We start from the raw sequence: 15,338 nt of genomic DNA on the forward strand, positions 1-15,338 counted from the left end.
CAAGGTCTAGCAGTGGGGTACCATCCCTACATTAATGTCATTGCCCAGACAGGATAGGTGGGGCAGTTATGGGCAGCTCTCAGGGTATTTAGGGAGCTTAGTTCACTTTACAAATCAGGATACAGCGGTGTTAATGTAGGTGAAAAATTGTTTGTGATTTGTCCTATAAGGTACAGTAATGGGGGGGAAGAATCGTCGTCCTAGTATTATTTAGACAGGGTAGATGGGTCAGTTGGGAGCGCTCTGGGTATTTAGGGAGCTTCGTTCACTATACACACAGAATGCAGCCATGTGTTGGTCCATGTACGTTATTAGTGTCCTACAAGGTATAGCAGTGGGGTACCATCCCCACATTAATGTCATTGCCCAGACAGGATAGGTGGGGCAGTTATGGGCAGCTCTCAAGGTATTTAGAGAGCTTAGTTCACTTTACAAACCAGGATACAGCGGTGTTTAGCATAGGTGAAATATTGTTTGTGATATATTGTCCTATAATGTACATAAATGGGGGAGAATTGTCATAGTATTATTTAGACAGGGTAGGTGGGACAGTTGTTGGGAGCTCTCTGTGTATTTAGGGAGCTTTAGTTCACTATACACACAGAATGCAGTCATGTAAGGTAATAAAATTAGTGATTAGTGTCTTACAAGGTAAAGCCATGGGGTACCATCCTTACAGTGATGTCATTGCTCAGACAGGATAGGTGGGGCAGTTGTGGGCAGCTCACATGGTATTTAGAGAGCTTAGTTCACTTTCCAAACAGGATACATCTGTGTTTTAGCATAGGTGAAATATTGATTTGGTGATTTAATGTCCTATAAGGTACAGTGAGGGGAGAGAATTGTCATTCTAGTATTGGTATTCAGATAGGGTAGGTTGGACTGTTGTGGAAGCTCTGGGTATTTAAGGAGCTTAGTTCACTATACACACAGAAGGCAGTCATGTGTCGAGCCATGTAAATTAAATTAGTGATTAGTGTCATACAAGGTACAGCCATGGGGTTCAATCATTACAGGGATGTTATTGCTCAGATAGGATAGGTAGGTGGGGCAGTTATGGGCAGCTATCGGGGTATTTAGAGAGCTTAGTTTAAATTTACAAACCAGGATACAGCAGTGTGTTAGCGCAGGTGAAATATTAAATTGGTGATTTATTGTCCTATAAGGTACAGTGAGGGGGGGGGGGGGAATCGTCATTCTAGTATTGTTGGTCAGACAGGGTAGGTTGGACAGTTGTGGAAGCTCTCTGGGTATTTAGGGAGCTTAGTTCACTATACACAAAGAATGCAGCCATGTGTTGGTCCATGTGAGTTATTAAATAAGGGATTAGTGTCATACAGAATATAGCGGTGGGGTACCATCCTTACAGTGTTGTTATTCAGACAGGGTAGGTGGGGCAGTTGTTGGGAGCTTAGTTCACTATACACACAGAAGGCAGCCATATGTTGGTCCATGTAAGGTATTAAATTAGTGATTAGTGTCATGCAAGATGCAGCGGTGGGGTACCATCCTTACATTGTTTTTCTTTAGACTGGGTAGGTGGGCCAGTTATGGGCAGCTCTCAGGGTATTTAGAGAGCTTAGATAACTTTATAAACCAGGATACAGTGGTGTGGTGTGGTGTTAGTGCAGGTGAAATATTGAATTGGTGATTTTTGTCCTATAAGATACAGTGAGGGGAGAGAATCGTCATTCTAGTATTGTTATTCAGACAGGAAAGGTTGGACCGTTGTGGAAGTTCTCTGGGTATTTAGGGAGCTTAGTTCACTATACACACAGAAGGCAGCCATGTGTTGGTCCTTGGAAGTTATTAAATAAGTGATTAGTGTCATACAGGTTATAGCGATGGGATACCATCCTTACAGTGATGCTGTTCAGACAGGGTAGGTGGGGAAGTTGTTGGGGTTCTCTGGGTATTTAGAGAGCTTAGTTCACTATACACACAGAATGCAGCCATGTATTGGTCCAAGTAAGGTTTTAGTGTCATGCAAGATACAGCGGTGGGGTACCATCCTTACAGTGATGTTATTGTTTAGACCGGGTAGGTGGGGCAGTTATGGGCAGCTCTCAGTGTATTTAGGGAGCTTAGTTCACTATATAAACAGGATACAGCAGTGTGTTAGGGCAAGGAAGGTACTATATTAGTGAATAGTATCTTACAATGTTTTAGCAGTCATCTCATTGCTCAGACTGGGTAGATCGACAGTTATGGGGAGCTCTCAGGGTATTTAGGGAGCTTAGTTCACTTTATAAACAGGATACAGCAGTGTATTCGGGCAAGGAAGGTACTATAGTAGTGAATAGTATCTTACAATGTTTTAGCAGTCATCTCTTTGCTCAGACTGGGTAGATTGACAGTTCTGGGGAGCTCTTGGGAGGGTTTAGAGAGCTTTGCTCCGTATACAGGCAGGGTGCAGTTTTGTCTTTCCGTCTTCTCATTGTGTTTTTCTCCCACAGATCCTGTGCGCGCTCAGAAGTGCGCACAACCTGCCGGAGACCAGCGTGAACCTCATTGGATACCTTCCAGGTGAGTGTACAGTTTTCTGCCGGCTATTAGATTGAAGTGCAACTGAGCTAAACTGTCCTCACGTAGTGGGGTCCTTGGGCAGGAGAATAGAACTTCCTAGGGAAATAATATATTCTAACCATAGGGCCTCGTTCACAGTGGCATGCCTGCCTTTAGCGTCTCTAAAATGAAGTGTCCTTGGAAGTACAAACAACTTTTTATGCTTCCCAGAGTTGTATTTATTCACTAACCCAGATCAGTTGATGGCACCTAAGTGCAGGTAAATAAAAATTTTTACTTTATCTTTTATATGCTTTTAGAAATGTCCTATAAACGCAGGTTTGGCAGTGCCAGTGTGAATGAAGTCTAACGCTTCAGGACATCTTAGCAGCTCTTCTGACAGAAATGGTGCTGCATGAAAGCAGAAATATGCCAGAAGAAGAGACCGGGGCTTTGTGGATAATTTTACTGGATTAGTCATTAAAATATTCTGTCTCTAGGGTGCAAACTGCTTCGGACCAAGGACAGGCACTCCTGGCACATGATGATAGTTTTGGAATGGCGTAAGGGACCCACCCACTCATTCCTATTGGCCAATACCTAGGAATGCACATTAAGGGGTGAAATACTTTCAACACTCTATTTGGGGCTCATTTACACTTGCTTCGACTTTAACATACATTAAAGCTTCTACCACTTCAACATGCTTTTCTGATGCTTCAATGATGCTTTTGTGAAGCTTTAATGAAGCTTGGCAAATGCTCTGTGTGCTGATTTTATGTTTGTTTTAAAAAGGGCCCAGTAGGACCCCAACTTATTGGTACCCTCACTCAGCAGATCCCCAGCTTATTATTACCCTCGTCCAGCAGATCCCCCCAGCTCAGAGGTACCCCTGCTCAGCAGATCTCCAGCTTATTGGTACCCTTGTCCACCAGCTGCCCTGCTCAGTAGTACTCCCGTTTTTGCTGATGCCCTACTTAGTAGCAACCCCCAGCTTTGCTCATTTCCTCAAAGCCCCCCATCCCCTACTCAGTAGTAACCTCCAGCTCTGCCGATGCCCCCGCTCAGTAGTAACCTCCAGCTCTGCCGTTTCCCCCCGCTCAGTAGTAACCTGCAGCTCTGCCGTTTCCCCCCGCTCAGTAGTAACCTGCAGCTCTGCCGTTTCCCCCCGCTCAGTAGTAACCTGCAGCTCTGCCAATGCCCCCCGCTCAGTAGTAACCTGCAGCTCTGCCGATGCCCCCCGCTCAGTAGTAACCTGCAGCTCTGCCGATGCCCCCCGCTCAGTAGTAACCTGCAGCTCTGCCGATGCCCCCCGCTCAGTAGAAACCTGCAGCTCTGCCGATGCCCCCCGCTCAGTAGAAACCTGCCTCTCTGCCGATGCCCCCCGCTCAGTAGAAACCTGCCGCTCTGCCGATGCCCCCCGCTCAGAAACCTGCCGCTCTGCCGATGCCCCCGCTCACTGGTGACCTCCAGCTCTGCCGATGCCCCCTCGCTCAGTGGTGACCTCCAGCTCTGCCGATGCCCCCTCGCTCAGTGGTGACCTCCAGCTCTGCCGATGCCCCCTCGCTCAGTGGTAACCTCCAGCTCTGCCGATGCCCCCCCGCTCAGTGGTAACCTCCAGCTCTGCTGACCCTCCTCTTAATCTGGTCCTTGCTCACCTCCCGCTATATTGCTCCCACGCTGCACACCGTGTGTGACATCTGCTAGTTTCTCCTGCTCCTGTCCCCCTGCTCTGCTGATCCTCTGCCGCTCAGTCCTCTCACTGGTCCCCGCTCACCATGTGTGATGTCTGCTAGTGGCCCCTGGGCCGGACCCCACTCGCCTTTCTGATGCTCCTCACTGCACACTAGATGTGACGTCTGTACCAGACTCTTCCAGAATATTTACACATGAACAGAATCTGACTGCTGATGCCATCTTCCTGGTTTGCTTGCTGGTTCCCCAGTGCATCCTGGGATATCTCATACTTGCAATACCTTCAAAACAAAGCACCGCGAACTGAATAAAAGTGGCAGGTGCTGTTAGCGTGCACTGTCATAGACTTCTATGGAGGCTTTAGAGATGCTTTGAAGCACCAAGGAAGAGACCTGCGGGATAATTTTTAAAACAAAGCAAACGCAACGTGTGAACAGGACTGTAGGGTAATCATTTTATTTAGTGACCGGCGCTTTGATTGGCATTCAGAGCACTTTAAAAAAGCGTGTCTAATGCCACGTTTTGAAGCAAGTGTAAATGAGTCCTAAGTGCTGAAGCTTTGCTTGTCAGATTTGGTCATAAGAGAGAGGTTTGACGGGTTGCTGTAGGTAGGCATCATCACTTCTGCTTGCAGCAGTTTGCCCCTTTCTCCCAGTGACCGTCCCTGTTTTTTTGTATTTTCCTGCCTCTGCTATGGCCTAGTATTGTACTGTGTCCGCTATCAGCAGAGTTTAGATCAGATTAGCTCAGAAATCTACAGGATGAGTACAGAAATCCCCGGCCTCCTGAGAAGTTTGGCATCTTACTGCTGTGTGTGACATGCTACCAGTCCCCCCCCCCCCCCCCCCAGATCTAAGTGAGTGCCAGAAAATTGCAAGAGACTCATTTCCTCAACTCCTGCTATTAGAGCTACATTTTTGTAATTAATACCTTTGCAGTGATTGGGTGTTCTTATATTCGAATGTCTGTTTACGTGGCTCATGTACTTTTAATTTGTCCAATGTGCAGAAAACATTTTACAGAATGAAGTGGACTAAATCACTCCTTGTGCAAATTCTGAATGTGACGGGTTTTTTAAGGATGATAGAGAATTCTCTTAGGCAGGGGTGTCAAATTCAACTTCACTGAGGGCCGCATCCCCATTATGATTGCCCTCAAAGGGTCGGTTGCATCTGTAATACTAGATGTCCAGAGTATCCCAAACCCCTTACATCAGATGTTAAGTGTCCACCCCCACCCTCCCTTACATCAAAGTGCACCCCCTTACCTTGTGTTGCTGCTGGGAAGAAGCTGGTGGCAGAGCTGGGAAGCAGAAAGTGCAGGGTCTGCAGGAGGCCCAAAGGAGGGCTGGAGCTCTACTGCAGCTCCAGGAGAGGTATGAGGGCCACATGAAATGGACTGGAGGGCCAGATTCGGCCCTCGGGCCTTGTGTTTGACACATGTGCTCTAAGGGACTCCCTGGAGATAAAACCACTCCTAATATTTCCTGGTGTAGCCGAGTGTTGCTAGTTATAGCTATGATGTTAGCATGTTGACTTTTGAAGGGGGCATGCACATACACAGTTGGGGTCCCATTCAGACCTGCCTGGCACATTAAAATGATTGTAAAGTATTTTTTTTTTTTTTAAATAGCAAACATGTTATATTTCTCTGCTGTTGATTTTGCACAGGGCAACCTGGATCCTCCCCTTCTTGGGTCCCTCATTGCTGCTCCCTACCCCTCCCTCCTGTTGAGTGCTCCCACAGCAAGCAGCTTGCTATGGGGGCAGCCGAGCTGCAGCTCGGTGTCCATTCAGACACAGAACTGCAGTTCGACCCCGCCCCCTCTTTTTCCTGATTGGCTAGCTGACTTTGACAGCCGCAGGCCAATAGCACCTGAGCCAAGCCGGAGCTCCGTGTATCCATCCCCCTCTCCCCTCATAGGCAAACAGTTTGAGGCAAGCAGCTTGCTATGGGGTCAGCCGAGCTGCAGCTCGGTGTCCCATTCATACACAGAATTGCAGTTCGACCCCGCCCCCTCTTTTTCCTGATTGGCTAGCTGACTTTGACAGCCGCAGGCCAATGGCACCTGAGCCAAGCCGGAGCTCTGTGTAGCCATCCCCCTCTCTCCTTATAGGCAAACAGTTTGTTTGAGGCAAGCAGCTTGTTATGGGGTCAGCCGAGCTGCAGCTCGGCATCCATTCATACACAGAACTGCTGTTCGCCCCCGCCCCCTCTTTCCTGATTGGCTAACTGACTTTGACAGCCAATGGCACCTGAGCCAACCTGGAGCTCCGTGTATCCATTCCATTCCATCCCCCTCTCTCCTCGTAGGCAAACAGTTTGATTGAGGAAAGCAGCTTGCTATGGGGGCAGCCGAGCTGCAGCTCGGTGTCCATTCAGACCCAGAACTGCAGTTCGCCCCCGCCCCCTCTAATGAGCGAGAAGGGGGCAGAGCCTGCTGAGAGGCTGAGCCGGCCGCTCCCGCCCCCCTGCACAGCCCAGCGCTCTAATGAGCGAGAAGGGGGCAGAGCCTGCTGAGAGGCTGAGCCGGCCGCTCCCGCCCCCCTGCACAGCCCAGCGCTCTAATGAGCGAGAAGGGGGCTGAGAGGCTGAGCCGGCCGCTCCCGCCCCCCCCTGCACAGCCCAGCGCTCTAATGAGCGATAAGGGGGCAGAGCCTGCTGAGAGGCTGAGCCGGCCGCTCCCGCCCCCCCCTCCCCCCCCCCCCTGCACAGCCCAGCGCTCCAGTGAGTGAGGAGGGGGCAGAGCCCACTGAGAGGCTGAGCCGGACGCTCCCACCCCCTGCACAGCCCAGTGCTCCACTAAGCGAGGAGGGGGCAGAGCAGAGAGCTGCCGAATGACAGTCACCAGCTCTCTGCTCAGGTAGCTCTGAGAACGGAGTGATCAGCGATGTTTGATTTCTCTGCTCTCATACTTAGAGGTGGCCGGGAGACAGATGCAGCGTTCACCTAGGTAAGTATGATTAGACAATAAAAACATTTCCCATACTTCTCTTTTAAGCCTGATACACACTAGAAGTTTTTTTTTTTTTTGTGCAACCTAGTGGGCTAAACGTGGAGAAAGGAAAAACAGATCCATGTTTTTAACGCAAGCGATGTTAGTACTGGGATCTGCTCCGTTGTACTATTGTATTCTGACAGTGGGACTCCACCCCCTGGTCATGAGACTGGCTTTTGTAGAACAGACAAGCTGTACACATTGGCCGAAAGTCAGCCGGGTCCTGCTAAAATGACTGTTTGGCCTGTGAGTACAAGGCTTTAGAGACACCCCCCCCCCCCCCCCCCCCCGAGGGCAAGAGGCCTCCACATCACCTCTCTATCCAGTTAGCTTTGACATCTATTACAACTTTTATCAGCATCATGTGTGTCCAGCCTATCGAGTACTCCACCACATGGGAAGTTTCCACCTTCTCTAAGGGCACTTTCACACGGAGCGGACCGCATTGCGATCCGCTCCGGCACTTTTCTTTTTTCACGGAGCGGATGACACTTGTGTCATCCGCTCCGTATGTCCGCATATCATCCCATCCGTTTGCGGATGATATGCGGACATAATGTAAGTCTATGGGCATTGCGGATGTCAGCGGATGACACCGCTGACATCCGATTTTGCTTCCTTTCCATTTTTTTAAACGGAACAAAAATAGGGTTCTGTTCCGTTCCAAAAAACTGAACAGAACTGAAAGGAAGAAAATCGGATGTCAGCGGATGGTATTCTGCTGTGCCATTGACGTACATTGTCCGTATATCACCCGCAAAAAAATAGGATGATTTACGGACATGCGGAACGCCTGTGTGAAAGGGCCCTTAGGCTTCGTTCACATTTAGACATTTCGGATCGCCGGCAGAATTCTTGTTCTTGTACTTCATTTGGGCTTCAGGTGGCCCGCAATTCTGTTTGCGCGATTTTACCGCGATTCGTTGGGCGACAATCGCAGCAAAATCGCACCGCGTTTGGGGTGCCATTGCAAGTCACGGGCGTCCTATTGCAATGGCCCGCGATCCGAAATGCCTATATGTATGTGAACGGAGCCTTATAGATGGAAATATCAACTGTTCTACTAGAACTGCGTTCTTCATTTTTACCCTCAAGCAAGATCTTATCAGCTATTAACAAAACTTAATTTTCTCCTTTTCAAAAAAGGTTTTTTGTTTTTTTGCAGTTTACAGGTTGATTTAAATATTAAAGTCCTTTCTATTACACAAATGACTACAGCAGAGTTTAGTCTTATTAGCCTTGGGGTATAGATTGTTCATGTCTTCTTTAATCATGACTTTGCTGCTATGAGGGTTTGCATCTAAAACATCTTTTCTCAATCTTTTTACCCCTGAGGGTCCCTTTTTTTTTATATAACTTTTTCAAGTCTTGAAGGAACCCCTGCTAAAAAAATGATTCTACCTACAGCTCATGGTACATTAGCCTGATCAATACATTGAAGAAATATTTAAAGATGAGCTCCAGACTTCCCCAGAAAAATAAAAGCAGCTACAAAAACTGTAGCTGCCGACCTTTTATTAGACACACACCCTCCAGGGATCCAAATCGAGAGTGCGATTTATTTTATTTTCTTCTTCTTCTTTAACGATTATTTGTGCAGCTCTACAAATATGGCAGGGGGGAGGAGGAGGAGACTATTTCCTTTTGGGTGAAATTCAGCTTTAAATAAAAGAATAGGTATGGTAGTGTACCTAGCATAAACAAAACTATTTTCAGTAATATCTTGAAATTAATACCAGCAGAAAAAGGCAGAAGACAGTACAAGCTGTGGTTTCCTGTAAAATTAGTGGTCACTGTAGAGTCCATTTACATTGGCGGTAAGTGGAAAATGACGCCTTTTTATTGGTGGCCAGTGTAGGTAGGAGAACATTCCACCATTGCTCAAAGAACCCCTGGAAACCTCTGGAAACCTCAGGAGGAACCTTAGACCTTCCATGGATCCCTGGTTGAGAAACACCGGCCCAGGGTGTCCATGCCGCTGACAGGAGCTCCTTAGATTGTTGCCTGAATGATGACCGGTGAGGATTTGCTCAGACATGGATACGGTTATCCATAGTGGACTCCCTCACCCCAAAAACAGATGTCTTTTTTTTTTTTTTTTTTCAGTTTTTGCCTTTCGAGCAGATATTCATATATGTACTGTTTTGTTCTTCAGGGTTTTATTTTTTCTTGGTGTCCTAGATAATGCAAAGGTCTCTAGATGTCCATTTCTTGTAGATATCAGTCCAGCTCTTTCTGTATCGTAATTTCAGTTGCATGTATATGACCCTAAGGATCAAATGATTTTCTATGTTTCTTGGGTGGGTGGGCTGTGTATTTTATGACTGGTCGTGTTTTTTTCTTCATGTCATACTAACTGGCATCCCGTCTGTATCACATGCTGTCCCCAGGTTACAGCCTCGGCTCTGTCTGCGTGGAGTTTTCCCTCGTGGAAGAGGCCGTCGGATGCATGGAAGCCAACAAGGTTGCTTTATCCACCGGTTCAGCGCTGCTGTGGAAGGATGGACAGGAGGGGGCGGAGGGAGGGGATGAGGGAGATTGGGGGGGGGGGGGGATGGTATTCAGGTGGCACCCGCAGAGGGTTAACAAGTGTGCTGGGGCACCTGTGACTGACACACTTGTGTATCTTTTGTGTGCCATGCACTGAACATGCGTGTGATGAAAGCACACGGCTACACACTTGCCTGTGTCTGTGGCTGCAGAGTTCTCCATGGCATGCCACCAGGAAACAGTTCTGTGCCTTTACTGGGTAAAGATGAAACCATCAGCTAAAGTAGCGTTAAAGGCCAACTCCAGGCTTAATAAATAAAATTCTATGTTCTTTATTCACCATTAGGATAATAAAAAAAAAAAATAATAATAATCTCTTCTAGGCTGAATGACATCCAGCGTCATTCAACTCACTTTCTGTAAGCCCAGGCTGTCATAGACACGCCCCTATCACACTGCAAGGGCTCAGTCCATTAGATGGCGCTCACATGTCCTAGCTTGAGCACCATTCTGTCTAGCAGTGAGGACCACCTAAAGTGGTATTAAACCCTCCTCCTTTTTTTTTTTTTATTTATTTTTTTATTTTATTTTGAAGCATGCAAAATTCTTTACAGAATATGTCCCCAAATCACCTGCAAATTGGTTTCATAAAAGCTGCTCGCTCCTTATCTAGTTACATAGGTTGAAAAAAGACACAAGTCCATCTGGCTCAAGCAATAAAAAAAAAAAAAAAAAAAAAAAAAACCTAGTGCCGCTTCTCTGAACTTCTTCCAGTTGGGAAGTGCGCAATGTAAACTTCACATGTCCTATTATCCTTGGCACCATGAAAACCAAGCGCATGCATGGCCAGCATAGAGTTTCTGCTGGTGTCTCCGTCTCCACAGCCGTTTTTGGAGCCACTCGTTCCCCCTAGAGGAGGAGCTTGGGGAGTAGGGGGGGCAACATTTTTTGTTTTTAGTTTTGGATAGAGGGGAGATGGGATTAAAACCCCTTTCAGTTTTTGTTCTCTCTGCCCTATTAGGGAGATTCGCCCTCTTATTTGTCTTGTTTGCCAATATCATTGAAAGTAAAAAAATCCCAAATTTTTGGTTGTCACCAGAAAAGTAATAAAGGGGAAATCTTCCAATAGGGATCTGGGGGTCCCCAAGAGATTCCCTTAATTCTCTGGGATTTCCTCTCCCTTCCTGTTTGGCTATGGGACAGGAAGTGAAGGTAAATCTCTCCAATGGGGCAAAGTTGGCCAAAATAAACCTTTACAATCCTCTCTTAGGCCACTTTCACACTTGTGCGACGCGATTTTGCGGCGTGATTTTCACGCAATTTTGAAAGCAATGGCTATGGCTCAAAACGCAATCAAATCGTGGCAAAGTAGTGCAGGAACTACTTTGAAGTCGGTGCGACTTCAAAACGCACTGATATGAAATGGGGCTCATTGAAAATAATGGAAAACGACTTGTCATGCGATTTTGCAGTCCAAAATCGCGGGACAAGTCGCACTAGTGTGAAAGGGGCATAACTCGATCCAAAATGAAAAAACCAAAGTGCCTATAGGACATGCAGCTTCAGTTTGTAAATGTTGAACACAGATCCTAATTGGTGGGTTGATTGCCACTTTAAACCTGCTGTTAAAAGGCTTCAATACTTCTTGGAGTTTGTTGGAAGCCTGCTAGCAGTTTGTTTTGCTGACCTGCTAACAGTAGATATACTGAGAGTGAGCGGCACAGCCAACCACTTCTTGGTTTGGTGGCGTGCATATGTGCACCCCCTGCTGACCTGTGCTGTGATTGGGACACAGCACAAGTTTGTCAGCAGGTTGCAGCCAATGATTATGGCTGCACACCTGCTGATTGGCTATGGCCAATCACAGCGTGGCGCTCTTTGTTGACACACACAGAACCGCAATCAGTCTGTTTCTTCTCCCTAAACTGTCTCTGTGATCAGGGAGAAATAAACCCTTTGATGTTGACCCCTTCCCAGCCAGTGCCAGTAGTGTTCAGTATAATAATTGAACACTCTATTAATGTCACTAGAGATATATCATTTTAAAAAAAGCCTAGTAGGTGATCAGAATTTTGCCGAAAGAAAGCTATTTGTGCAAGTAGCGCAGTGCGGAATAGCAAAAAGTGCCCTGATCAAGAAGGGGGTACTGCCCAGAGCTCAAGTGTTAGAGGTTGTAAACCCTCTCTTATAACTTGTACCTATAGGTTAGCCTTTAATAAGGCTTACCTAGAGGTACTGTAAATATCTCTGTTTAGGGGAGATTTACATTTCATGCAGCCGATGATGTCATCGGCGCATGCGCCCTGAAGGAACGGCCACCCGTGCCGTCCCTTCAGAGCCCTGTGCCGTAAACGCTGCGCGTGCGCGGTAGGGATGTCATCGTGCCTCCAGCCAATCAGATGGCCGGAGGACGCAAACCAGGAAGCAGGACGGCCGAACATGTCGGCTGTGTCACCGGTGAGCGGGCGGCTCTGCATGGGCTTCGTTCTAATGGAAGTATTTCATAATGAGCTAGTATATGACACATACAAGCTCATTATGCCTTAGTCGTACAGGGTTTTTGGATTTGCAACCACTTTAAAGTGGCATTCAACCCTTCCATTAGGATCTTTGTTCAACATTTACAAACTAAAGTTTAATGGTACAACAAAGCTCTCTGAAAGCTCTGCAAATGCTTTGCAATAGCTTGCTGTTCACACTTCTTATACAAGCTGAAGCCCGTGTGAAACGGCCCTAAATGGAGACGGAGGATGGAGAGAAATCTTAAAGTGGAAGTAAACTCCCCTATCGTTTTTAGCCAAGGAAGCTGCCATCTTAGCCTCTGTTTAATTTGCAACTGCCTTGATGCTGCACATGTGATAAGTTATGCCACCAGCCATTGGATGGTCTGACAGTTTGGTTGAGAGCACAACCAATGTGACAGCTAGCATTTCCGGCATGCCGGGAATATTAACTCTTTTTTGAAACTATCAAATCAATGGGTTTACTTCCGCTTTAAAGAGAAATAGCAGAAAAGTGACAGATTGAAAACAGACGGTAGACATATTAAGGGAAAGGGGTATGCTGCTCTAGTTCACTTTTTAAATGGAGGGTTTAATAACACTTTACCTAAAAAAAAATAAAAAAATAAAAAAAAAGGACCCCCCCCACCCCACACATGTCCGGTTGGAAGAAACTTACATCTTAAGGTATGTATTTTACATTTTTATTTTGGGGGGGTGGTCAGAATGCTGGAGTTGACCTTTTTAATCTAGATGCAGCAAAAAAATGGTCTTAAGAACCACCGCAGTCTTCTTTTTACTATTAACTGCCGCTCTAATTCACATTTCAACTTGTGGAGCGATGTGTTAGACGGCCGATGGGGACCGGAATTATATTCAGATGGCCGATGGGGACCAGAATAATATCAGCCATTGTTCTCTGGTAGAATGATGCCATAAGAGGCATTGAGCACAAAGCTGGAACTATTTCCTTTGTGTAGTAAAGCTCCAGTCACTGCGACACCACCTTCTGCTTTCTGGTGGCTGAAAGTCCTCTTGATTTAAAGATGTTCTTTCAGGGCTATACGATATGATAAATTCTATTAATGGTGTTTTCTCTTCAACAAAACTACACCTCCAAGTCGGAGAATTGAGGGACTACATATGCCAGTAATTCTGTGAAAGGGTTGGCAAATTCTACATAACAGTCTCTCTGGCACAGTAACCTAAAAATAGATTATACACCCCATAATATTAAAGCTTGAGTTTAGCAAAAAACGAAATTTCCTAGTCACATCACTTACCTGTATTGAAGTAGGTCTTCAACAGAAGGATCCTGGGAAAATCTTCACTGCTGGGATGCCCTGTCCTCTTCCTGACTCTTCCCCCCCCCCCCCCCCCCCCATTCACAGATTGTGTTCAATAAAATAACTTCTCAATGGAGGAAGTAAGACACGTCCCCATCAGACCATTTGAACCGCTGTTTTGCCTGAAGACCTGAAGCTGTTCACCATTGCAACCTGGAGCTTCAGAGCCAGGAGGAGGACTGGGTATCCATTCACAGAAGTTTTCTCTATAGTTCATCGACAGACGCAGCTCCTTATTTTCATGACTCCTAAGGTTATGCTCCTCCTTCTAGGAATAGGCACTAGGCAGGAAAAAAACAACCACGCCTATGTGGGCTGTCCCTGCAGGCATAACCCCTCAGACTCTCATCAGTTTGTTCTGCCTAGTGTTAGGAATAGGACCTATCTCCCTGCTGGGACTTCGGTCTTAGCTGTAACCGGGAAAGTTTGTGATTTTTTTTATTTTTTAACTAGTTCGTTCCTGAGGACCAAGATCCAGAGGAACTAAAAGCAATGAACAGCGGTTAGCTTTGGGTACTATCAAAGGCCAAGTTTCGGCTTTAGCTATATAATTTCAAAATAGAGAACACTGTTTGGTCTCTTTGAGGGTCCACTTTTTTTTCCTGGTGAGCTCCAGTTGTTCCTGGTTGAGCTCCATGTTACCTGGTTGGCTAAGTTTAGCCATTGGGGACTTGCTTTTGTTTCTGCATTGTTTCCCACCCCTCATGATTATACTGCTTTGGGACATCCCTATGAGTCATGAAGATAAGGAGCTGCATCTGTCGATGAACGATAGAGAAAACTGGATTTTTGTAAGAACCTACCGTAAAATCCTTTTCTCTGAAGTTCATCGACAGACGCAGCACCCGCCCCTCTACTTCTGAGGTATGGGGTTTTTTGTCTTCTAAACACTGCTTGCAACTAAACTGTGATGATAGCAGAGTCTGAGGGGTTATGCCTGCAGGGACAGCCCCCATAGGCGTGGTTACATTTTTTTTCTTGCCTAGTGCCTATTCCTAGAGGGAGGAACATAACCCTAGGAGTCATGAAGATAAGGAACTGTGTCTGTTGAACTTCAGAGAAAAGGATTTTATGGTAAGTTCTTACAAAAATCCGGTTTCTCTATCCTCCATTGACAGACGCAGCCTCATCTTCATGAGCTGTGTGGGTTATGCTGCCACCTGCAGGAGTAGTCTAGGCAGTACGTTAGTACAAAGTTTTAGCATTTACATGCCCACGGGGCTGTCCCTCCAGACATAACCCTCAGACACTGCCCAGCACATCAGTTTTTCTGCCTAGAGCAGGAGTCTTCCTTGTCGCTCAATATTCTGGAGCTGAGAGCGATCAAGCTCTGTCGGCTACGCGGCTCCCTGGTTCGGATTGAGTCGGACAATGCCACGGCCGCTTACATCAATCATCAAGGGGACACCAGGAGTGCTCTGGTGGTCAAGGAGGTGGCCGAGATTCTGATTTGGGCGGAAGCCAATGTTCTGGCTCTTTCCGCAGTCCACATTCCAGGTGTGGAGAATTGGCAGGCGGAGTCGTCAGGTGTTGTATCAAGTGGATTGGTCCCTTCATCCGGAGGTACTTCATCTCCTGTGTGTCCGGTGGGGGACCCCGGTCATGGATCTATTTGCGTCCGGACTTAACAGAAAAGTTCAGCGGTTTGTGGCCAGCTCTCAGGATCCTCTAGCCGACGCCATAGACGCTCTGGTGGCTCCTTGGAGCCAGTATCGGCTGATTTATGCCTTTCCTTTGCTCGTACTCCTGCTGCGATTTCTTCGCCGGGTGGCGATGGAAGGCATTCCGGTCGTTCTGGTGACA

The 15,338-nt window shown here is 46.9% G+C and overlaps 1 protein-coding gene across 1 annotated transcript in view; it reads left to right on the forward strand.

Annotated features, from left to right (window-relative positions):
- Positions 1 to 15,338, forward strand: part of LOC309561327 (uncharacterized protein) — an 83,388-nt gene that overhangs the window by 18,693 nt on the left and 49,357 nt on the right. The window contains exons 4-5 of the mRNA XM_082265190.1: positions 2,457 to 2,526; positions 9,589 to 9,662. Coding sequence (XP_082121316.1) covers positions 2,457 to 2,526; positions 9,589 to 9,662 — 144 coding nt within the window. The remainder of the gene's footprint in view (positions 1 to 2,456; positions 2,527 to 9,588; positions 9,663 to 15,338) is intronic.

This window comes from Pelophylax lessonae, assembly GCF_965119305.1.
Source record: "Pelophylax lessonae genome assembly, chromosome: 8".
Taxonomy (NCBI): Eukaryota; Metazoa; Chordata; class Amphibia; order Anura; family Ranidae; genus Pelophylax; species Pelophylax lessonae.